General features: G+C 44.1%; 1 protein-coding gene across 2 annotated transcripts in view; it reads right to left on the bottom strand.

The window, feature by feature from the left end:
- Nucleotides 1-4,259, bottom strand: part of DPY19L4 (dpy-19 like 4) — a 32,509-nt gene extending 28,250 nt beyond the window's left edge. Inside the window, exons 1-3 of one of the 2 annotated variants that reach the window (XM_082288325.1) lie at nt 4,085-4,259; nt 1,386-1,493; nt 297-421 (exon numbers count right to left, since the gene is read on the bottom strand). In XM_082288325.1, the coding sequence (XP_082144451.1) occupies nt 297-421; nt 1,386-1,493; nt 4,085-4,220 (369 nt within the window). In that variant the 5' untranslated portion in view covers nt 4,221-4,259. Of the gene's footprint in view, nt 1-296; nt 422-1,385; nt 1,494-3,734; nt 4,044-4,084 lie in introns of those variants that run through there. The other variant, XM_082288326.1, reaches the window with a different exon arrangement.
- Between the last annotated feature and the right edge of the window lie 20,504 nt (nt 4,260-24,763).

Genomic DNA, 24,763 nt, shown 5'->3' with positions numbered 1-24,763 from the left:
AAAAACCCCCACAAAAAGCTCAATACATTTTTCTGTTGATTAGCTTCTGCAATCCAAGTATGCTTCAGTTATTTCTCCATATTTTATAAAAGTATTTTAAGGATAAAGGGTGGCTACATAAAAAGCAGGACAAGCCAAAATGACTGTTAGCAGGAGGAAAAAAAAAAGGAAGCTGTTTCAAAGACAGAGGCCTCGGCAGAAGAACATGGGATTCTGCAAGTAGTTTCAACATGGATCAGATTTGATTTCAAGGACACAATTTGGCTTTTGTTTCAGTAGTTCAACTTTATCTTTACCTGCCTGCTGGAAAACCAGAATTTCCGTTCATGATATGTTGAGAGGTACACAGCATACATCATTCCACTGGTGACAGCCGCGAGACAGCCAAAGAAAAGCTTTGCAAAACGCTGGATTAACATATCTGAAAATGAACAGTGAAAAAGCTAAAATAGTCCAGAGGACTGAGAAACAAACAGTACATCCTACACATGACTCTGATTTCTGAACAACAAGCAAACTTACTGGCATGAGAATTATCACACCATCAGCAGCACAGATACATTGAAAACCGGTTTGCTGTTCCTGTCCTGTAGTTTTCTTTCCCAGTTGTTATCATTGCTTCACAGGACCTTCAGACAAAATACTCACACACTGCACTGCAAATTTTCTCTCCATTCCAGTAAGTTTTGTTTTCAAATGAATTCCAAGAAGGAAAAGCCTCTTCCAGATAAATGGAACTCTAGATTCTACCCAAAACACCACAAACTTCTTCAAGACATTAATGGACAGAGGTGGCATACCACATTTAACATAACTTCTGAGACATTCTATTTCCCATTCTGGTTTTAAATTTGAGAAAGAATGAATCTGAATTTTACCAAACTCATTCAAAGGGTGTCTACTTCATCTGTAGCTCCCTCGAGTTAGCATGTACTTTTAACACAAAAGTTTTTGGTAGCTTGGTGAGCACTTGCCTAAAATTATTTCTAGTTTTAGTTCTGTTTCTTGAAAGGCTGCAAGGACTTTTTGTCTGTTCTTGTTTCAGTACCATTACTTCATGTATCTCAGCTTCCAACCAAAAGATCATTCCAGAAGCAATAAAAATATTTATTTGTATGCAAATAGTAACAACAGTAAATTTCTTAACTCCTCTGCCTCTACCTCCCCAAGCCTGAAACAGTCCAAGACTAACATTTTACTCTGCAATACACAAAATGTCATTATTAAAGAACTCTAATATACATGCCTGTTTTCTCTTGAAACATTAAAAAACCTAATTCAAAGCCAGTCTGTTATAAATTACTGTACTACAAATATCTTCCCATAAAATGGAAGAGAATAATGAAAACAACAATCAAAAGTCAGCTAAAAATTCTGTAGCTTACATTTTGGCGACCTTCCCAGCTTTGAGTTTTCTTTGTTTCTCTCCTCTGGAGCCATTTTGTCAGATTCTGTGCAGTTTTGTTTCTTTCTCTGTCGCAGGTCTGCTGCCCCTGAAGACATTTTTATATTTGAGTTATTGCAACACAATACCCAAAATCACACTGAGAAATCCACACAGTAGCAGGTAGCAGCCAGTTATTGCTACTGACTCAATTCCATGGAAGATATATTTGACAAAGACTCAATTAAAGTATGTTATATGCCCAACTAAAATAACAATATAACACTACAGAAATCAACTCCTATGTTATTCCTCAGAAAAAACAATAGTATTCTCTTGAGGCCATACTCTGGGATTACTCAGAACCCAAACTAGAAGCTAACTGGTTTATTCCATGGTGAACATACTACACCAGTGAAGGAAATCAAGCAGTTTAGATAAGTTGATGCAGACACTGGGAGAAACTGGTGCCAATTCCATCCTACTCTGATCCTGGTTTTACGCTGCTATAGTAGTGTAATACAAAAATTGGGCTAGTCGACTGCTTTTAAATTGAGATGCCTATGATTTATATGGCAAAGGCTTTCATAAAGTAAATATAATACAACTTTTTCCCTGCTTTTGGATCTACTGGAACTAAGCAGATTTATGAATATTTGTCTAACATGTAATTAAAAAGCCCAGTCTGCTCAGCCACATAGATCATATCACAAGACCAAGGGCTTCTTGGGCTTCTGTTAACTTTTTTGTGAGCAGCAGCAGTATGAAGCTCTGGTCCATTTATTTTACAGTCTGAAAGGCAACTATGCTAATTCACAGACTGCAAATCTACATACAAAAAGATTCATTGCAAAAAGTATTTTATAATTACTACATTAAGGATATGCCACAATATTTATGTCGTTCTGGAAGTGTGAGGAAAAGGTTTAACTGTAACACACTCCAGAATTTTTAGCTCTCCTGTTTGACCTACTGTCCAACATTGCTTGAAACATTGCAGCCACCAATTTCCTCTGGACTTAAAACAGCTCCTTCATAAAACCCATCCAACTTCAAACTTGAAGTTTCAATCTTCACATCCCACAGTAAAGCTTTTAAGTACTCTGGTTTTATACTACTTCAATTCTAATTCTACTTTGTGCCACTATACTCATCTATTTTTCACCTACTCATTGAACACTGCCTGTAATTTTTGTCTTCTCATCTAAAGAAGGATAAGATAGAGCTGGGAAACATTCAGAGAAGAGCCATGAAGGTGATCTAAGTTTTGCAATGGCTCCCATACAAGGAATGAGGAAGCAAATTGAAGATGCCTCAGTCCAGAAAAGCGGATGACCAACACAAACATGCCAGACATCTACTAGTTAGTGAAGCGCACAAACACACTGAATAGGGACCAGTGATTCACCTTCTTTTCTAATACAAGAAGCTCTCAAACAAACCTAGTGAGTCAAGCTAAAAAGAACCAGATCATTGCACATCACCTTCATGTAGAACACCCCTCCCCAAAGAACATTCTGTAAACCAACGGTTTGCAGATTCATGAGAAGACAGACACAATTATGGAGGACAAGCAACTGGAGACTACTAAAAACATAGAAACCATGTGCAACCCAGAAAGTACCCCTGCTGAGAACGGCTGGGAGGCTGGGATATGCCATGGGACAGAGTTGCATATGCTTGTTTTGCTCTTGCATTTTTCTAGGTGCCTATTAAGAGTCTCATTTCTGCTGATTTCTTCAAGAAAACTAAATGCCACCTCCTACCCCTACAAAGGGGGTTTGCACTGAAAAGACATGGAGAAAAATAGGACTAAAAGTGAAACAGAACCGCAGAATACCCTGACTTGGAAGAGACCCACAAAGATGATCCAAATCCAGTTCTTGACCCTGCACAGGACACCTCAATAATCACACCATGTGCGTGAAAGGGCTGTCAAAGCGCTTCTTGAACTCTGTCAGGCTTTGGGCTGCAACCACTTCCCTTGGGAGCCTGTTCCAGTGCCCGACCACCCTCTGGGTAAAGAACCTCTTCCTAATACCAACCTAAACCTCCCCTGACTCAGCTTCAGGCCATTCCCTCGGGTCCTGTTACTGGGCACCACAGAGAAGAGATCAGTGTCTGCCCCTCCTCTTCCCCTCCTGAGCAAGCTGCAGACTCCGATGAGGTCTCCGTCAGTCTTCTCCAGGCTGAACGAACCAAGTAACTACAGCCGCTCCTCATACAGTGTCCCCTCAAAGCCCTTCACCATCTTCGTAGCCCTTCTCTGGATGCTCTCTAATACTTAACGAAACGAGAGGGAAGGCTGACTAAAACATACGGAAGGATGCCAAAGAGAAAGTACACTCACGGAGGCATCCACGGAGCCCACAGATGCTGTCCCGGGCGCTCTGCCCAGAGACAATGCCAGGCGAAGGAAGAGAAACCGATCCCATGTTCCAAAGACATCGGCCCGGCCTCCCGCTTGGGGCTGCACAGGACGGGCTGCCTTGGGCGGGGATGGGGCCCGAGGGGCCTCCGGGGCGGGTTGGGCCCGGGAGGCCGCCTGTGTCCTGCAGCCCAGTGTTTCACCTCCGTCCGTGCGCGGCGGTCCCGACATTGGAGAGGCCACTTCAATGCCGGCCTGAGCCAGCGGCCTGGCCCCGACCGCCTCCGCCCGGCCCCGGCTCCGGCTCCGCGGCCTGAGTAGCCACCCCTCACCTTCCTCCATCGCCGGCCTGTGCTCGCCGCCCGCCGCTGGGTCCCCCCGCCGCTCTTTGCGGGGCGACGCGTCCGCCCCGCCCGCGCCGCCGCCGCCCGCCTCCCGCCGCCCGCGGGGGCGGGAGTGCTCCCGCATCCCCCGGCGAGCGGAGCGGAGCGGAGCGGCCCCGCGCGGCCCCGCGCTTCCTCCCACGGCCGGAACTGCGGCTGCGGGGGGCGGCCGGAGCGGAGCGGCGGCGCACCGGGGCGCAGCGAACGTGCAGGGTACAGCGGGCGTGCCGGGAGTACCGGGGCACGGCGAGCGTACAGGGGCACAGCGGGTGTACCGGGTGTACCGGGGCACGGCGAGCGTACAGGGGCACAGAGCTCCGCGCTGCCGCCGCCCGCCCCGAAAGCAGCACTCCCCGGGCACCGCGGCCGCTCCCGCCGGCCAGCCCCGCTCCAGAGGCACCGGGCGCCTTCGGAGAGGCCGCGGGGCCCCAAATTACCTTGGACAAGAGGAGGCTCGGGTGTGACCTTACCGCTCTCTACAACTACCTGAAAGAAGGTTGTAGCCAGGGGAGGGTCGGTCTCTTTTCCCAGGCAACCAGAGACAGGACGAGAGGACATGGCCTCAAGCTGTGCCAGGGAAGGTTTAGGTTGGACATCAGGAGGATTTTTTTCACAGAAAGGCTGATTAGACATTGGAACAGGCTGCCCAGGGAGGTGGTGGAGTAACCGTCCCTGGAGGTGTTTAAGGAAAGACTGGACGTGCCACTTTGTGCCAGGGTCTAGTTGACATGGGTGGTGTTCGGTCAGAGACTGGACTCGATGATCTCAGGGGTCTTTTCCACCCTAACTGATTCTGTGATTACAGAATTGATAACTCTTCTATTGAAGAGGTTTATGGGAATTGCCCCATGGAGGCTGCATGTCTCCTGACCTGCAGTCAACGGCCGGAAAACTGATTTGGTTACTTGTCTGGCAGCTGCAAGGAGAAACTAAACCAATATGTGTGTCCTGTTGGAGTGTAAAATGAGATTTATAAGTTTCCTGGATTTTTAAATAAAATCTAAAATGCTTCTGCAGTTGTTGATTTACTGGATAGTGAATGGAGTTGCTTATGTTCTTAATGATCCACAAATTATCCATTCCATTTCTAATATATTTGGTTTGATCTGGGTTTTTTTGTTTGTTTGTTAGTTTAGGGTTCTTTTTAAGTTACTGGCATAAGCAACAATATTCATTGCAATGAAAAGAACAGTAATTGTTTTAAATTTGTGCTCAGACCATCAGTACATGGACAGACATAAAAAAACCAATTGCTCAGTTGTGCTCTAGATGTTGGTTTTTCTTGAGCCTTCTTTGTACCTGTTGTTTTATAGTGTACCCTGTTGCATTTATTGTGCAACTTCAGTTTTCTACTGATGCTCCAATATGTAGATCATCCTACACCTTGATTTCAGTAAAATTATAAATGCACATCAAGTTATTTACATGCATAACTGTACAGTTAGAAGAGAAGTGAAAAATCCAGCCTGCTCACTCAATTTTCATTTTTTCCTAAGGAAAAAAATTGCACATTTGAAGGTGGGTGAACCAAAAATCATTTTTCATGCAAGTTTCTTTCTTCCAGAATGAATATGCTGAAATGATTGTTAAGGTAATGTTGAAAATGTTAATACTGTTGCACTTCAATCCTCCAAAATGTTTTCTGTAACCAATATTATATGAAGGTTATTTCATTTGATGGATTATGTGCCCTAAACATTGTGCTGTAATACATTACAGTGAATAAATACAGGGATGTTGTGTTCTTTTTCCAAGCTTTCTCTGTACAAACATGCATCATATATCTGCATGATGGCAGTTGTTCTCTGTTTACATATTATTTCTGAGCCCTGCAGACATAACTTTCTCCTTTTTATTTACAAGTTCATGGTACTGATGCTTTCCAGTTTAACAGTCATTCTTTCTCTCCTTTAGAGATTGTTTTTAAGAGACAGACACATATATACCTTAGTATAATGCATTAATACTGCACATTAATACTGTGCATGTTTGTCATTACACAAAATTTTGAAAAAATATGTAGTTGTTTATTTCGTAAACAAATCAAGTTATATTTTTGTATGTTAAAGGTCTCATGCCTAAAAATATTTGTAATGTTTCAATAATCAGGTAATGACTATGGCTATTTCACCCATTCTCCTAATTTCAGTCTTTTGTAGGGTTACTTTTCAGGCTTCTAATTTATGGTTCTGGATTGTCAGTATCCAGAGGTTTTGCTTATTTTAATTATTTCAAATTCTTCCCTCCCCTAAGCTGTATGTCTTCTACCAAAGTGTAAAAAAATAGTGCCTACAAAAGTGTTTGTGGGACCAAAATTTTGCTTAAAGTTGGAAAGGTGTGCTCTCCCACCTGATATGAGGACTGCCAGGAAATAAGCGGGGGGATATTGAGGGAGAATGAAAATATGGAAGATTTACTTAAAACTGGACCTAAGAAGTCCTAATAAAATGAAGTTACAGAAAACATGTAGAACCTTTGGGATTTTTTTCCCACCGATTTAATTCTCTTCCTGTCTTATTTCAGCACAGCTTCCAGTGGTTTTGATTGCTTCAGCTCCTGCCTGCCTTGCATAGGATATAAGTGAGCCAGGTTCTATTGTCATCTGCTTGTAAAACGTGGAAAATGCACATTAAATCAAGGGAGCAGATTTAGATTTGCACTCTGAGTTGGGGACATGGAAGCATGCTTTGGCTCTGTTCTCTCTTAGCTTCAATCCTCTGGTGGTAAATCTATGTTTTGATTTCTCCTGAGACCTTTGGAATTTCTTTACACAGCACTCCTCCACAGACAGAAGACACTACAGATGTGATTGCTGTGACCATCTTCCTGTTCCTTCTACCCTGCCTCTTGTATTTACTGTCCTTGAAGCAGCATGAGATCCTGCATATTCATTTTCTTTGCTTCTTCCTGTCACTCCTGGTGCTTCCCTATAATCTAGAACTAACTCATGTCACCCAATGTTTAGATGTGTGTGCTCTACAGCCTCTCATCCTGGACACTTTCTCTTCTCCTTCCTTCTAACCAGCTCATCATCTTCTCCATCCCTTTTTTTTCCCCATCCCACCTGAAAGAATTCCTCACCCTTTGTGTTTTCACCCTCTTAAATGGCATTGATCCGTATCACATTTGCCTTTATCTGACCTGTAATTTTCTCTTTTAGTTTCTTGCTTTTCATCTTACTTCATAAGACCAAGCCACGTCAGCTGACTAATTGCTGTATTGCTCCTTCAGCCCAAGTGCCTGCAGAGCACTATATCACTAATAAAGTCGAGGCAAATGGACTACAGAAGAAAAATCTTGGTATTTGTTTGTTCATTAAAACACACACAAACATACACCCTTAGTGATGTGACTTGCTTTCTGTACCACCTTCCTCTTTCTGCTCTTGCTCTAGTTCTTGTTTGTGCTGCAGGTGAAGTTCCCCAGAGCAGGAGGCTGACCCCTGTATTTGTGAAACATGCAGAGTATTGAGTACCTGGCCAGAAATAACAGTAAGGGAGCATAACTGGCCGATAGCCTTCTTGCCCTGCAAGTAGCCTCTGCTCTGTGAGCAGTGGTCTGCTATTGTCTCTGTCCTTTCCTACACTCCTTTTTTCTCCCTGATCTGTCTCTTTGACTTCTATCCAAGGATAAAGCCCTTTGAGGTGGGTGACTCACAGCTCTGCACTTCCTTTGACTCACACTTTGCCACCTAGTATATTGGTCAGCTCTTACTAAGCTGCAATTTGGCTTTTTTTATTGTTAATGACGACAACCCTTTCAGCCCACATCTTTGATTTCACTGTCACTTCTGCTGGGTCAGAGCTATGCTTGTTTTCTCTATGATTGGTCAAAGCTGTATTTACCCTTTCTTGCTCTCCTTGGGTTTTATACCGTTTGGGTTTTTAAACATCCCCTGCAGATTTCAGAGTCTGAAGGCTCTTTTGTCTCTGGAGCCCAGCTGCTTGGGCTGCATTTCTGAGGGTGAAGGTGCTGGTCCCCATAGAGCCTGCCCTGCCAACATGGGAAGGCAGCCTCGTCCCTTGCCTCACCGTCCATCAGCTGCTTGACCAGGAACAGCACATTCCCCAGCTTCCAGTGGCATCCCCGGTAACACACCTTGAGCGATGACAGAGAGTTGGTGTCATCACACAGGTGCTGATGATGGCTTAGCAAACACTTCAGCTGGTGCAAAACAAGCACTAGAATTCAGGTCTCTTTTCAGGCACTGTGTTGTCCCTGAAGGGCAGGGCTAGCGTGACTGGAATCACTGAAATCCTATCCCTGGTACTGACATCAGCAGGCATGACTGATTACATCTAGAAAATTGCTCTTGGAATACTGTGTTGGCCTTTTTTACATAAGTATTTTTCAGAGAAGTGGAGCAATGTGATCCTTAATTTGTCTTAGTGACTTACTAAATACACTAGTCAGGCACATCTTCCATCCCAACATTGCAACCAGCACCCTTACCCCCCTACATTCTTGTCTAACCATGTTAGAGCTGGCAGAAGAAAGGGCAGTATCACTGCTTTTGATGGCTTTCCAACTTTAAGCAGGAAGCAGTTTGGCCTGATACTTGAAGATTATAAATCAGTAATACAAGTCATAGCCCAAACACTAAGCAGACACTAGATCCCTTCTCAAAAGCTGCATCTAGTGTTATTAAAACATCTTGGACTGAAGCAGCCCTCTGCAGCTGGTGCTGCTTTTCACTGGGGTGGGTAGAAACAGACTCCAACACAGGCAAAACAACCAGGCAGATTAGCTATTACCAAGCTACTGTTTGTCTGCTAGGCTTTCCTAGACAGCAGCAAAAAAAGCGAATGGGACTATACTTGGCTATTATAGTAGGGTGCAACTTCCATCTGGGATGCAGATTCTTGACTCTGAAGCAGCTCTGAAAATCCCAGCTGTAATTTTCCAAAGAGGAAACATGAGCCAGGCAGTTTGTTACAGAGAAGTGTGGTTCCTCTAGGAAGGACAGTTCTATTTCCTGAACTTTTCTTCAATCACAGTCATCATTGCCAGGCTTTGACTTCATTTCCAGAACTGATGCTCTCCAAGCCTGGAGTTGTCTGAGTTGAACAGCCCCATTTGAAATGACTAATTTTACTGGCACCTCTATCAGTCTGTATAACTGCTTTCATGAGACATGGGACATTATGAACAACGCAGAGAACAAATAGACCTGGTGTGTAAGCAGGATGCCCATCACTGTGTAATTATGCATAACGTACAGTTACATAAATGCTTTTCTTGGGGAATCACCAGTGACGGCAGCAAGCTTTGCCTGTCATGTTTGGGCTAGTTAAAGCACTGATTCATCTTACTTTGAATACTCTGTTTCCTGCTTGTTCTATGGTAAATGGATTACTGACTGCAATTTCAATAGTAATTAATGAAGATGAGAGATAGATCCAGTGATAAAACTGGGTTGTTTGAAGAAGTGGAATGACTTACTCCACTTGTCAAATCTCACAGTGTTACTGGAATATCACTAGCTTGTTTGTAGACTGACTCTTCCTCTTCTTGACAGATCCATTTTTATCAGTTGGAGGAATAAATCTAAGCATACAAACCATGATTTGACTCTTTTGTTCCTCCTCCATCTAAAGCATTCCCCTCCTTCCCCTTATGCCACTTGCCTTGAGATCATTTTTGCAGTTGCATATTTCTTCTTGAGCTGTCCCACCATCTGTTATGCATCAAGTTGGTCAAACCTTGGGTGCAGAAAGCAGCAAATTTGTGCTCAGCTCTTAGCAGGTCTCATTGTACCAATGACTAGGGTACCCCCTCTAGCTTGTTAGCTCATTCAGCTCCGGATGAAGCCTTATTGCTTAGATGGAGAGCAATCCACCAAAGAAGCAATGCCCTGAGAGAGGAGCTGGCTAGGCAGGGATCTAAGCTTCTTCCACTCAAATGGAAGCTCCAGAGGAGATGTCTGCATTGCTTATTTTAAAGCACAGTGGGATCCCCAGAAGAAAGGCACTATATTAGTTCAAGATAATTATTATTAGTGATATCATTAGCACTGTTATGGTGACTGTTACTGTAATATTGCAATACTTACACAAGAAGAAATATGCATTGGCAGATGGCAGGAAGGAAGGAAAGTGATGGCTTTGCTCAAGCAAAAAGTGGCTAAATTTGACATTTGATCTGAATACAGTAATCTTTCTGAAGTTAGCTCAGTTGGTTAGAGCATGGTACAATAACACCAAGGTTGTGGGTGTAATCCCCCCAATGGGTCATTTACTCAGGAGTTGGACTCTTACGTCCATTCCAATGCAGAATATTCTGTGAATCTCAAAACAAAAGCAGATTCTTTGCTTCCTTGTAAATGTGTTGTTTTGAGTTAATGCAACAGCAATCTGCACATATAAAACAGACAACCTGGATGGTAGGTAGATACAAGATCTGTCACTAAGAAACTTGTGGAGAAATTAATTTATGGACAGTTCAGATGAGCAAACCGTCAACTTGTTGGTGCACAGTGCTAGTGAAAGTGCCAAATGTTTATATGGTTTTTGTGATGGGAGAATCTGGGGAAACCAGGCTTTGTGGTTGGCCTTAGCTGGCTGTACTGTTTTTTCCTGTGTACGTCATATTAGAGTAATTTGTTAAATATCCTTCCCAACTTTACATAACTCTGACCTTACAGGTGAAGAGGTTGGTCCTGCCCTAGGAACTGCAAGAAGAATGATGTTTGTTGACAGAGGTAGATAATATCTTCCTCTTCAGTGAATCAGGATGTCAACAGCAATGACTTGGACGGGAATTGACAGGAAATTTATGCTTAGTCCTTGAATTCTGTGGTTTTGGCAAAGATATGAGTGAATGAAACACTAAGTGACAGAGGGAGAAACCTGGACTCCTTCCCAGAGAGGGAGTTTACTTGAATTGCTTGGTCATGGACTAGCTTGTTTCATTCACAGAAAAAATTTTGGATCTTAAGACAGGTTACTACAGTATCCATCCCACTGACATCAGGGACCCTGAGAAGCAGCAATCATGTAAGCATTGTCTGCAATGTACTGAGGAGGGTGTAATTAATTGCTGTAAGGCTCCAGTGTGGCTTCACTGAATTCAATCAGCCCCACAAATATCACTGAAACTTCTCTGGTGAGTTTTGTAAACAGGATTTAACTATAAATTAAACCCAAGCATAGATGGTGTGCATTCAAAATGTCAGTTAATTTTATCCTGAAACAATTTGTTTTATGCTAGAGTTTAAATTTTCATTAGTTCAAAGAATGGACATTCTTTTTGAGTCATGTCTTCCAGATGTGCAGGACTGCAAATCAATAGCCAGTCCCTGCAATAAATTTTCGTTTAGACACTTTATGACCTAGGCAAAGAGTACATATATAAATGGGGTGAAAACTGATAGACTGCTAGAAAACAAGTGTGCCTGCCTTTCCTCTGAAAGGTTAATGGAGCTATCAGCCTGCAGGTATTACACTTGCTTGTGGAGTTTTCTTCCCTCCTCCTCAGCCGTGTTTTTGCAGTTGGCATTTGGAGAAGTACCAAATTAAATCCAAGTTAATGTATAAGTTATTAAATTCTCCTGAACTGAGTGGAGGGGCAAGAGTCTCATGAGACCAGTCCTGGGAGATTCTGGCTGCCATTTGTGCCTGCAGTAGGGGCAGTAGAGAGAGATCAGGGTCTTTTGAGGGCAGTCTAAATTAAGGCAGGCTCTGGCATGCGCAGTGGCAGGGAAATCCAATTTGATATAAACATTGGGGCTCCAGAGTGAGTGGATGCCACCTACAATGCTCCCAGGAGGCTCCCGTTTCTCAGGAATGTTCTGGCAACATGTTGCAACCTATATATTAGTTGTACTTTTCAGTTTGCTTTGTCATTTTCAGCAGCAGTTTTTAGTCTGTAAAAAACCATACTAATATGTGGTAATAGTACATTAATGAGAATGCACATTTTCATTGATTTTAAAGAAGTGGGCAGCATTCTGGTGTGCACCCTTGCAGTTTCCAGACTTGATTCCAGTGAACAGTTCCTACGCTAAACACTGAATTTCCATCATAACAAAGAAAGGATTCTCAGTAAATACAGGATTGCTAAATGCCACAATAATACAGCGTTTTTCTGGACTAAGCACACAGATTGACAGAACTCATTACTTGCTGACCAGGTTCGAAGGTGGGATAAACAGAATTGCCCAATCAAAATTTATAAAGAAATAACATTTATTATGCGACCGAAATATCAGTTTCAAAAGCCACGATCGAGAAAAGCAGCACTGAGCCCGGGGTCGGAGCTGGGTGAACACGCACAGATCTGACCTCTATCGCACCAGACCTCCCAAGTTCACGAATGCTGCTTCGGCTGGTCCCTTCTTATACAGTTTTTGGGCAGAGTCCGAATTAATTCTATTCTTCTCGTATGCATGAAGTTTTCTTGTCCCGGAGTTGGGCTGCACAAAGCCTTTCCTGGGTCTGATGAATTGTCCATCCTGGGTGATGAGTGGGCCATTTCTGCTGATGGATGGGCCATGGCTGGTTCCCTGAACAGTTATTTTTAGTTCCCGGAATGTCCGATTCCTTATCAGATGCGATGTAGATATCAGAGTGTGGTGATCAAGTCGTCATGGTGCAAATGTCTCGGTGATAAGATCCAACCCCACCTAGGTGGAATCCTCACTTATTGATTACATCTGTGAGAGAACTACTTTCGGTGTTGTTAAATTTTTCTCTCAGCCAGGCTGGTGGAGGGATTTTGAAACTCGGTCTCTACATGGTCTGATTACATTCCAGTTTTTTACATAATAGCACAAATTACATACTTTATTTATAACAAAGGAAAATAAGCCAAGAAAGCAAATTTAGACAGAAAAGAAAATCCTCCTTGTTTAACACTGCCCAATGAACATTTCTCGCACTGTGAAGCGTTCAGTGATGAGGTAGGTATTTTCCCTCAACGGACCCTGCTCAAGAAACACGTGTCAGAAGGCTTATTGATAGCTCTCATGTACATAAGATCTGCTCTCCTGTTAGCCAGTGCTCTGCTGCTCTCATTTGACCTCATCCCTAGAAGGCTGAAACTTTATTACTGTAATGAATCTTTGTTTCTCCTTCCTTGCACCTGGGGGATTTAAACGTGCTTGTGCCGAGACGCCATCTCCTTGCTTGGCAGTATATAATCTGGGATACATGCAAGTTGATTTCACATGGAAATTACAGAGGATGGAAGAGATTTGTCACCAGACATTTGTGACCCATGTTACATCAGCCTTTGGGAACACAGTGTGTCAGCCAAAATAAAAAGACTTGCCTTGTGAAATAGGTTGTTAGCACTGATAAGCAAAGCTTCAATAGGAGTTGAGGGTCAGGCTAGTAACCTGAAATACTGAAGTCATTTGGGACCTTGAATTAATATATTTGTCCACAAACAGGTTCATGGTGGAGAAGGGCAGGACAGCCTTTCTCGCCTAGCAAACACCATGCCCCATCTGATGCCATCAATTGTGGGAGAACTTTGATCTTGTTTGGTTGTCAGCCCTCAAATTGTCTCTTCATTTTTTATTAAACTGATCAGTATAAAATTCAGCCATTCTTGTGCTCCTTTCTGATTCCCAATAGCACCGCCCTAAAGTTTTGTAATTTGCTGATTTAATGACTCCTGACATACCTGATCCAAATCACAGAATGTGTTTCCCATGGAAGCTGTGCTCCGAAGGACAGAAGCTCCCTTTGCTTTTACAGTGCTTTATCGATGTGTGTCACTTAAAGTGAGACTCAAGTGAGTATTTCTGCCTCCCTTTTAGAGCTCTGCTTAAATGCTTTTAATCAGCAGCTCCCATTGGAATCAGATTTCTCCTTTGTTGTTCTGTTTCCTCCTTTTCCTCTGGGGCCAAACAGTTCAGCACCGTTTAATCCTGGGAAAACCAGGAAATGAGAGTAACAGGGAAGAGGGATAGGATTCCTCTCACCTATCTTGAGCTGAGTGTGCTGCTCCAGCTCACCATCCCGGTTCCAGCTGAGACAATGGAGAGAGAGGGGAGTCTCCTGGGGGCCATTCACTCCATTCTGAGAGAGCTGGCTGGGAAAGGTGTGAGGAACCTGTACTGGTTTTGCATGGCCTGGTTTTAGGTAGCAGGGGGGGCCACAGAGCTGGGTCCTGTGAGAAGCTGCTGGAAGCTTCCACCATGTCCGGCAGAGTCAATCCCTGAGGGCTCTGAAGATGGACATGCTGCTGGCCAAAACTGGGCCAATGAGAGAGGTTGGTAATGCCTTTGTGTTGGGGTGTTAGGAGCTCTCCCGGTTTTTTTTTCTGTTAAAGGAATTTTCCCCATACGTGTTGCTAGGGGGACAAATGGCTGGGTACTTCAGAAAAACAAAAGAGGTGGCTATGGGGTGGGGTGCATCGGGCTACTCTTTTGTTTCACCTGGGTGTGCAGGCAGTCGGTCTCCAGCGTTTGGACAGAGAGGGAGGCTGCTTTCTTTGGCTGCTTTTCGTTCTGCTGGAGAAGCCCCAGGATCCCAAAGCCCGCCTTCCCCGCCCCGCTGGAGGCCGGGCTGCAGCCGCCCTGCCCCCGCCACTGCTTCGAGCCTTCGCTGCATTGTAGCCCTGCTCGCCCTGCCTGCCCAGACCTCCGGGGGCTCCCCGTTTGGATGCATCTCGTCTGCCACCGGGAATTTGTGCTCGTCCCTGCTGTTCCCGAGGGTCCGGCCGGACACCGGGATCGGCTGCCCAGGGGTTTGTGAAGCCTTTGTCCCATCCCTTCCCGGGATCCCAGGCCGCCATTGCCGCGTGCTCCCCGAGCTCGCTCCGGAGCGCCCCCTGCAGCCGCGGGGGAACCATCGCACCTGCCCTGCTCACCGGGAGCCGCCAGCGCCCCTGCCGGCTGCGAGCGGAACTGCACCCGAGGGGAAAGGGCCCGACAGCCGAGAAGGCTGGCACTGGGTTTGGGATTGTTTGCTGGTACTGCCACAGTTATTGCTGTTTGTTTGACTGGTTATATACATATAGATAGATAATAGTAAAGAACTGTTTACTCCTATTTCCCACATCTTTGCCTAAGGGCCCCTTGATTTCGGAATTATAATAACTTGGAGGGAAGGGGGGCCGCATCTGCCATTCCAACGGGGGCTCCTGCCTTTCCTTAGCAGACACCTGTCTTTCAAACCAAGACACTCTGTGATGACATCTGTAAGAAGAAAACCAAAACAAAGTCACAAGATTTTGGATTCTAGTCAGAGAAGAGGAGGAGTTGAGAACATGCGAGGGAAAACAGCATGGCAACACCAAGGTCAGTGAAGAAGGAGGGAGAGGAGGTGCTCCAGATGCCAGAGCCAAGATTCCTCTGCAGGCCGTGATGAGGACCATGGTGAAGCAGCTGTGCCCCTGCAGCCCATGGGTGCATGGGGCTGCAGAGATCCACCCGCAGCCCGTGGGGGAGGTGCCCGTGCCAGAGCGGGTGGATGCCTGGAGGAGGCTGTGATCCAGTGGAACACCCGCTGGAGACAGAGGACCCTGCTTCCATGCTGGAGCAGCCTGTCCTTGGAGGACTGCACCCTGTGGAAAGAGACCCACGGCGCAGCAGTTTTGGGAGGGGCTCACGCTGCAGCAGGTGCGGTGTGGCTGCTGCCTGTGAGGGCGGACCCACGCCAGAGAGGTTCAGGGAGAACTGTCTCCTGTGGGAGGGACCCCACTGCCTCACAGGGGAAGGACTCCTCACCCGGAGCAGCGGAAGGAAATCGTGGTGAAGGACTGACCAAACCCCCGTGCCCTGTCTCCCTGCGCTGTCGGGGGCAAGGAGGGAGAGGCTGGGGGGGAACGTGTTCCAAGGGCTTATTTTACTTCCCATTATCCTCCTCTGATTCTGTTAGCAATAAATTCACTTCGCAACTTAGGCTGTGCCTGTTTCGCCCTTGAAGTGTTTTCTCTTATCTCACTCATGAAGCGTTCGTTAATTTTTTTTCCTTTTCCCTCCTCTGCCCAGCTGTGGCAGGGGAGGGTGAGCGAGCGGCTCTCGCGGGTGCTTGGCACTGGGCCAGTGTCAAACCACGACAGGAACCACATGAACTGTGCATGAGGAGCACAACTGTGGGGCTTAGAAAGAGAGAAAAAGACTTAACACCAAGAAGCACAGATTGACAGTCAGGGATACATAGGGCGAACATAGGAGACAAAGGAGATTATACAGCATGGATTGTCTAGTATATTATTGATAAAGAAGTTCACAAAGCTTCTGTGTAGTTTATTTTCTCAGTAGTTTATTTTTAAAAGATTTATTATATTTTATTACAGTATATTTTTATTTAATACAGAATGTAAATTTGTAAAATTGTAGTATAATTTTTCTTTAAACTGGTATTTGTTTCATTTGAAACCTTTCTCTCATTTTGTTTTCTATAAAACTTCAAAAAAATTGTGTATTTTCAAACTACAAACCCCAGAAAAAGCTCTCAGGAAAGGTAGCAGTTAAAACTGCATGACTCCCTTTGGATGTCAGAAGTTTTCAGCAACCAGAGGCCAAGCTGCCACCTCTACCCTGAGCACCCTTCATGCGTTATTAACTCTCAAAACACATCGCTGCGCTCATTTAGTGTATGTAAATACAGTTTGATTTTTATTTACTCCACATAGTACAGCAGAGTTAAAGAGCTTTTAAAGTGTGTGCGTATGAAACAATGTTTCTCAGAAAACTATTGTTTAAAAATCTGGACCAAACCTAGAACTTCTTACAGTGTAGATTATCTGTCACAATCATTACTTGCTATGTGACCTCAGAGTTTATTTACTTTTATTAATTATTTATTGTGTAACACAATAAAAATAATCCACAAATTATTCTTTGCAGTGGTTCTTCTTCTCTTGACTTCTAAAGCATTATATTCTTTTTATGTTTTGCTTTTAACTCACATTCCAGAAGTCACGTGTCTGGTGATTAATCTCAGTTGTATTTCTGATTTGTTTTTTATTTAAAAAAAATAGGCAAGCAAATTCCCAACCTTCATGATTAGATATAAACTTGGAAAGACTTAAAACCATGAAAGCAAATGTATCCCCATTATCTTACACTCACGACTTCTAAGCCAATCCCTGGATGAGAGGCATGGGAGGCTCCTGCTGTGCTGTAGGTTATGCAACCCAGACTGCCATGTAAATAAATGAAGAAACAGCAATCACAGTCAGGGTTTGGCCTAGAGGTGGCAGATTGCTTTCTATGAAGGCTGTGAGATTGTTTTAAATGTGGAAAAAGAAATGTATACAGGAGTCAAGAAGCAGAACTGATGAAGAGAACAGGGGTTGGAACAAGGTTCCTTTGTGGAGAAGGATGCTCAGGGCTTGTCAGTGGATGAAGTACTGACCAGTACAAGTGCAGGGTTGTCCTGTGTGTGTTCCAGCCTCATTCCAGGAAATTTACTGGTATAGCAACAAGCATCCCATTGCACACCAAAGGGATGTTTAAATCCTCTGATCATATCTAAAGCATCAGTAGCTGCTTTGTTATTTGAAAGAAGAAAATTAAAACAATACCATTCAAGCTGTAAATTAAAAGCCCACTGTAGATGTAGATTTCATGAGCAAAGTTATTAAGAGCATTAGTATGCATATTAGAAGTAATTAAAAACAAGCAAACAGGAAGAATGCCAGGTGAGAACGTACAGGTTGGAGGAGAATTCTCTATTCAATTACAGAAGTGTAAATGAATATCTTGTAAATAAATCCACAATCATTTCCTTGTATGAAGTTACAGTCATGCTGCTTGTAAGTAGCTTAACCATAAGCACTGAAAACCAAAACAACAACATACCATTTATAACAACAAGAGAACAAAAATTAAATGTGAAACAGAACCAACTTGTCTGTCTATTCTCAGTGGTGCCCTTGAAATGAGGTTGTACTCTCTGAGGATGCTGCTAATTTGCTGGGCTGGGACTGGTCCGATTTCTTCTGACTAATGTCATAATTGGTCAATTGCTTGAAGATATTTGTCTGAGAAACCTCTGATATTGTTACTTGATTTTAAAATGTAGTTTATATTTGTTTACAATTTATAGTTGCTCATACTATTTTATTGACAACTTCTTCCCTATTGTGCATGCATAGTTGACCCTATTTTCTCAACATAAATTCCTTATTTGTGAGTATTCTGTAAATAATTCAATGAATAACTTCTCATTTCATGTGACATTTAGAAATTATTTATTCCTTATATTTTTTAGTAAAGCTGTAAAATGCATCATTGTATTTGCTCCTGACCAAAACATGAAAAGCTTTTAAAACCAGTATAATCAACAACAGTACTCTTTGGATTAAAATAAGTCAAGGGTTTAGAAGTATTTTCAAGATGTATTTTAATATCTGAAAGTTGTCTGACTAGTCAAATAAAAGATGACTCATAGATCCCCCTAGGAAAAAAACTATCCTTCTTGTTTGCTCAAATGCCAACCAATCTTTCAATCCTCTTCAGATTAGTTTGCGTGTGTGAAATCGATATTTCAAGGTACTTACAGTACCTCCCAGAGCACATAAGTTACTAACCAAGCTGCACTCTATGGAGTTTCTGCATTCCATCAGGTGTCACAAGGAGCCTCAACTGGTCTGGGAGAATTAAGGCCAGGTGAAATGCCATGCTCCTTAGCTCATCTGCTGCAGAGAACAGGGCTGCAGTGTGCCTGCTCAAGTCTTGTTACGGGAATAAATCCGACGTGCCTCACTTACTAGGTCAGAGACAGTCTGCTGTGCCTCCATATGCAGTGTGCTATGATATCAGATGTGTCACAGAAGCCAAAAGCATGATTAGGTTGCAAAGGCAAGCACTGGAAATTTAAGAAATGCCAGAATTAGGATGCTTACTCAACTGACATTTGTTTCCTGGTGGCAAATGATTTATGATACATTTATCTCTAGCCACATGATCACCCACTGGTGTTTTCTTCTGCCCTGGTGCTCAGGATGAGCAGATTGTTTACTCTGTGCTGAGTGTGACCAGCCCTTGGTTACTGTACAGTCTTCAAACCCTACTTTGCAAACAGCACTTATTTTTACTCAGGATCATTCATATGATTGTATTGCTGGAGTAGCTCAGCAAAACAGAAGATGTGCAGAGTCCCCAACATTTCCCATCTGCAGATGTTCGACCTGACAATTGCAATAACACTCCCAAGGGGTAGGAGGGGGGGGGTTTACCCACACAAGGGAGTGGAGAGGACAAACCAAGGGGGCAGTTCCCTCAGGTGCTACTGCAGTGAAGCCCACCCTACTTACCAGCAAATTCAAAGCCTCCTGCACAGACACTCCATCTCCATCCACAGTTTCTTGCCCTGATGTAAGCCTCCTCTCCCTCCTCCCAGAGTTTATCCCACCTATATTCTATAAATCAGGCCCTACATTTCTCACAGCTCTGCATTAATTTTGGACAACTTCTTCTTTATGGCTACATTCACAGAACCTAAAATCACAATTTCCCCTTAGATCTGACATCCAGCCCTTGCTGGACTGACATTCTCACCTGTAACTGCAGGTAAGGTCATGGCCACCTTGGGCTGGAGCATACCCAGAAAGTTGGATGTCATGGACTGCATCTTGACTGGTTATGTTGATTTTTTAACTGCCAAGAACATAATTTACCAGATTTCCCTAATTTACCCGTGAAATTGCAAAAAAAGCATATCACTCACTGAAAAGAAATCACACTGTCATGACAGACTTCTGAGTACAGAGAAATTAGCCTTCCCACAGAAAAAGTCACCAGGGTCTTATTTTAACACAGACAAAACGATGTCTTTTCCTCTAGCCTTACAGCTGGACACAGCTGCACTGTTCTGCCTGAAATGTTCCACAGTAATTCAGCAGGAGACAGAGATTCAGAATGAAAAATTTCAGTTCAAGTTTGACAAAAACTTTTTCTGTTTTCAGAAAAACTTTTTCTGTTGTTTTCATAAACAACAGAAAACAAGGCTCATAATGGGACATGCTGAAGACCTTAATAAGAGAGGCTTTCAGCAGCTAATAATAATAAGCTGTGGGAATTGATGATGTTCATTTTTAAATTATTTTCACATTCAAATTTTGATGGGACTCATTGGTTAGATGCTGTGTGCAGGGCAGATAAAGCAAATAGTGTTGCTAAGTCATCGGCAGCCCTGCTGGGGTATTTCAGAAAAACTTCCTTTGCATTTAAGAGGAGAATGGGGCTTATCTCCATCACAGCTGCAGATTTGGGGCATGTAGCTCTGTTCTTGTGCATGACCATTTTAGTGCCTCGCTCAGAACAGCCCCTGGTGCTGTACCATGTGTAACACTCCCCCATGCTCCATACTTGCCCTTTCAGAGGCCAGTTGCCACATGGTATACACTTACTCTGCAGGCTTGGGCTTTTTCATGATGCTTGTCAGTCAGGTGCTGCTTAGGAAGCTCCAGGAGCCCAACTTGGGGTGACTGATGGGAATTTTCAGTTGTCTGGCTGGGCAAACCCAGATTTCTCTTCAGTGTTTGGAAGAGGTTATAAACTATTAGGAAGTGACCTCAGCTGACGGGTATATCATGTTCTTTCATTCTATTCACTTACAGCATTTATGACATCTCCCCATTATCATTTAGACTTTTACAACTCTTAATGACCCTTTTATCAGAGCAGCAATAACCAATAAATCCCCTTTGGCATTTATTGCCCTGTCTCTAATACATAAAAGAACCAATTTATAACATCTTATGAATGCTGGAGATTATTTTTCAAACTACTTCAAATCTCACTACAAAAATAAGTGCTCTGATAAAGGCTCTGTTTCTGTGGTTCGCTCAGCATCAGACCTAAATTAAATTCACCAACAATATGCAATAAACTTTGCGGACTGGATGCTGTATGGCAGAGAGAAACTAGAAACTAGAAATCCAAAATGTCTTCTCTGGAGGGAGGTGTTCCTACCCCTGCCCATCTCCCACCAGCATCAGTTTTCTCCTTAGCTGCCAGGAGGAGTTTCAGGCCTGGGCACAATGAGTAGGAGCTCTGGGGACAGGGGACGCTACTTTGTCAACAGCCATCACGGAAGGTACAGGTGAACCTTGTACATCTGACATGGTGCACTCAACAGTCAGATAACTAAAATCAATTTGTTGGGCTTTGTCTGGAAATGGTGCAGAGAAACAGGCACCACCAGGAGAGGCTCCATCCCCTCCTACAAGAGGTGCCTGGGAGAGACAGCTCCAAGGTGTGCAGTCCTGGCTGCCCTCCCATCTATGCCTCTGGCTGGCAACAGTCATCTAACCTCAAAATACCTAAAATTAGATGTCATTAATCGTTATGCCTTTGTTTGCAGTGATGACAACATAACTTTGAAGCTAGCTCTCTGTTACTATGAGCAGAAACAAAACTCCAAATGTACCTTGTTTACTCAGTTTTGTAATTTTTCCCAACATGCAGTAGTGTCCTGCACTCCCTGTAGGATACTGCCATTAGTACCTTTGGAAGGTGTGTTTTGTCTTGGTTTATCTACAGGTAGAACACATGCAGACACAGGATTCTGCAGAGGGGAGCAGAATCTCTGCTTCCCTGTTGCTGAAACTCTCCCCTGCAATTCCAAACCCCATCAATCAGAAAACAACAAAGTATTCCTTAGGAATCCTTTCAAAGTGAACTGGTAATGAAGGCAACCTAAGGATTCTATGTGTTTCTGACAATGATTTCAGTTTTGCTGACTCTGTATGTAGACACCAGACTTGGACTTGATTCAAAGCCCAGCACTGGACAGACTTGACATCAGCAGATTTTGGACAGGGATGTTGATATTTCTATGGGGTGAATGAAGCGCTGTGCAAAGATGCCCAGTGCTAAGTGAGCCACTGCCAGGCTGGAGGCTGGTATTGCTGTGCTGGTTAGGCACAGTGTCCCAGCTAAGTAGCCTTGATGAGAAACTGCCTATTTTGACCTGTGCGGAGAAGTTCAGTTAGGGCAGCAGTTTTGCCCCCAACACAAGCTAGCCCAAGCACCTCTGTGCCATGTGGATACTGTTCAGTGCCATTATAGCAGGGTCTGTGCCACAAAGACCAGACGTGCTCAGTTCATCCTATTTCCCATCTTGGTTGCCTGTTCATTGCTCTACTGAGGTCTACTGCTAGGTCCTCCCATTTTCCTCTTTGCTCCTGCTGACCCTCTTCTCCTCTGCAGAACTACAAACCCAACAGCTCCCGAAAGAACTTTTTATTAATATAATTTATTAGCTAAATCGTTTCTCTGACCTATTTCTTGTTCAACTAGCATATCTCCCCATCCACTCAATATAATTGGCACAGCACCTGAACTCTGCTGCTGGGGTTTAAATGGCCTGACATATATCACTGAGTCACAGGATATTAAGAGAAAGGTGAGAGGATTATTGGCTCCCTGCCACTGGGATCAGATTGGATTTCTTGTCCAACCACTGAAACATGTGGTTGTATAAAGAAGGTTTACACAGGCTTGGTTTAGTCCTTACTCAAAGCGTGACCACTTGAAAACAACATGGGACTTCCACTAAGGACTGGGGACTTGGCCATGCCTTCTCGCATACATTGTCCTGTTGATTTTTGGAAGGGGATGATCTGCACGAGGCTCTGCAGGATGGGGCTGGCCAGGAGTGCTGTACTGGAGATCTCTGGAGCTGGAGTTGTAGCAACACTCTTCTCCTACATGGCTGCAATGGTCTGTTGTGAAAGCCATTACCAGCAGCTTGGCCTTGCCTGCCAGACTGCACATGGTCCCAGGTGCTCCCATTGCTGTGATTTCTTATTTTGCATCATGGTTCTCTCACCACTCATCCTCTTGCTTCCAAGTTTAAGGAAGTATTAAACACTGGGCTGTAGGTTTTCACTGGTGATTAATTTTGCTGCATAGTCTTCTTCCCCTTTTGAATTATAAAACATCAAAGGGTACAAAACACAGCCACCATCCTTGCCAAGAGACATCCATTCTGTCTTTTTGTTCTTTTTCCCGGGAAAAAAGGCCTGCTGACGTCATCTGCCTTGCTCAGGATCTTTGTAATTGGCCTCTGTCTTTTTTTGGCTCCTCCTTCCCTCTCTTCATCTCTCATCCCCTACTCCATACTGAGAGGTAACCAGGGAAACCAGGAACCATGGCAACCCAAAGCAGCATAATTTTTCTCTGAGGAAAAAATATAAGTATGTGAAATCCCTTTAATGTTTATACCAGGCAACTGGGTGCGAATCTTCTCTTTCCCTCCTCTTTGGAGCGAGGAAGCGGTGGGCCTGCCTCCTCTTGCTGGGGCTGCCCTTGCCATGAGCCCCAGGCGAAGCTCTCCTCCAGCCCCTGGCTTCACCCAGCCAAAGCTGGGTGGCTCCCCATGCCTCAACAAAGCCAGTGTGGCAGCAGGGGCTCAGTTTCCACCAGTGTGGGTGGTCCTGACCCACCAAGAGCAATCGGACATGCTAAGGCATTTAGCATGATTACAGGGTAACCATGGTCCCCAGGCTACAGGGAGCATCTGGCCCCATCACTAAACGCTCCTCAGTTTTGAATACATTTCTCAACACGACACAGGAAAGTGCTTCTATCGCTAACTAGAGATGCAGAGCTCCATCACAGAAGGTTTAGGGTCTGGTTTTCAAAGGATGAGCCAATTGGGCACTTCTCTGTAGCTCTAGACATCTTTTCCTTGTCACAAAATGAGGATAGAAGGATAGAAGGATGGAGGATAGAAAAGTGGGTCTTCCCAGTCTCACTGAATTGTTCACCCTCAGATTCCAAACTGTCTGGATGAGAAACAAGGCTTCTACCCTGCTGGGCAAGGCCAAAACCACAAGATTCCAGAACACAGAATATATTTTTTTATTTTTATTTAGTATAATGGCAGCATTGGAGTGGTACTATCATCACTGCTTCTCCAAAATGTGGGAGAAGGGCGGGTCTGAAGGGGGGAACATGACTGCTCCTTTCTCTCTCTCCCCTGCCACGATGCTTTCCCTTTTCCCTCAAAATGGTGTACAGGGTGACACTGCCTCACTGCTGCTCAGTGCCCATCAGCAGGATTGTGCACAGGAATAGGAAGCATCAGCCTTGGGCAAAGCTCTCAGGGCTCAGCCCCTGCTCCTTGTCCCTTACCCAGGCCAGTCTCCTCAGGGGATGGTAGTAAGATCCCAGCCCCTTGGAAACCCCAAGGTCACTCTCTACAAAGGGCTACTGAAAGTGCTGTTCTTGGTGGGGTGCAGGAGGTTTTGGGATCAGCTGTGGAAGCTTCAGGCAGCATGCCCAGCACTGCTCAGAGGCCGAGTCAGCAAAGAAATAACTAGCAAGTTTTGCTACTTTAAAAGTGTACAAGAGACAAACTGCTTGACTTCTAGCTTATTTCCAAAATAGAACGCTGACTGTAAGTTGCCTTCTTTAGGAGAAGAATGATGACAGAAGTAATAAATTGTACACGTTTATTTTTGAGTTTGCAGATGAGTGAATGTCAAGCAGTGGTTGGGAAAAAAAACAAACAAACCCTGGCAAGCAGCTATTTTTATAGAATAGTTTTGTGTTGGAATTTCTATAAGTTGGCAACAGAGCCATCATTTTATCCAGATAAGACTATGCCAAAATCTTCAGGAAACATCTTGCATGTTTAATTTTTTTATTTACAAAGAAGGGGAGAGGGAGGGAAATGAAGGCTATGGGGAATGTTTGCAGATGTACTGTGTCTGCTC

Source organism: Coloeus monedula, assembly GCF_965178545.1.
Source record: "Coloeus monedula genome assembly, chromosome: 1".
Lineage (NCBI taxonomy): Eukaryota > Metazoa > Chordata > Aves > Passeriformes > Corvidae > Coloeus > Coloeus monedula.
This window is presented reverse-complemented; position numbering and strand designations above follow the sequence as displayed.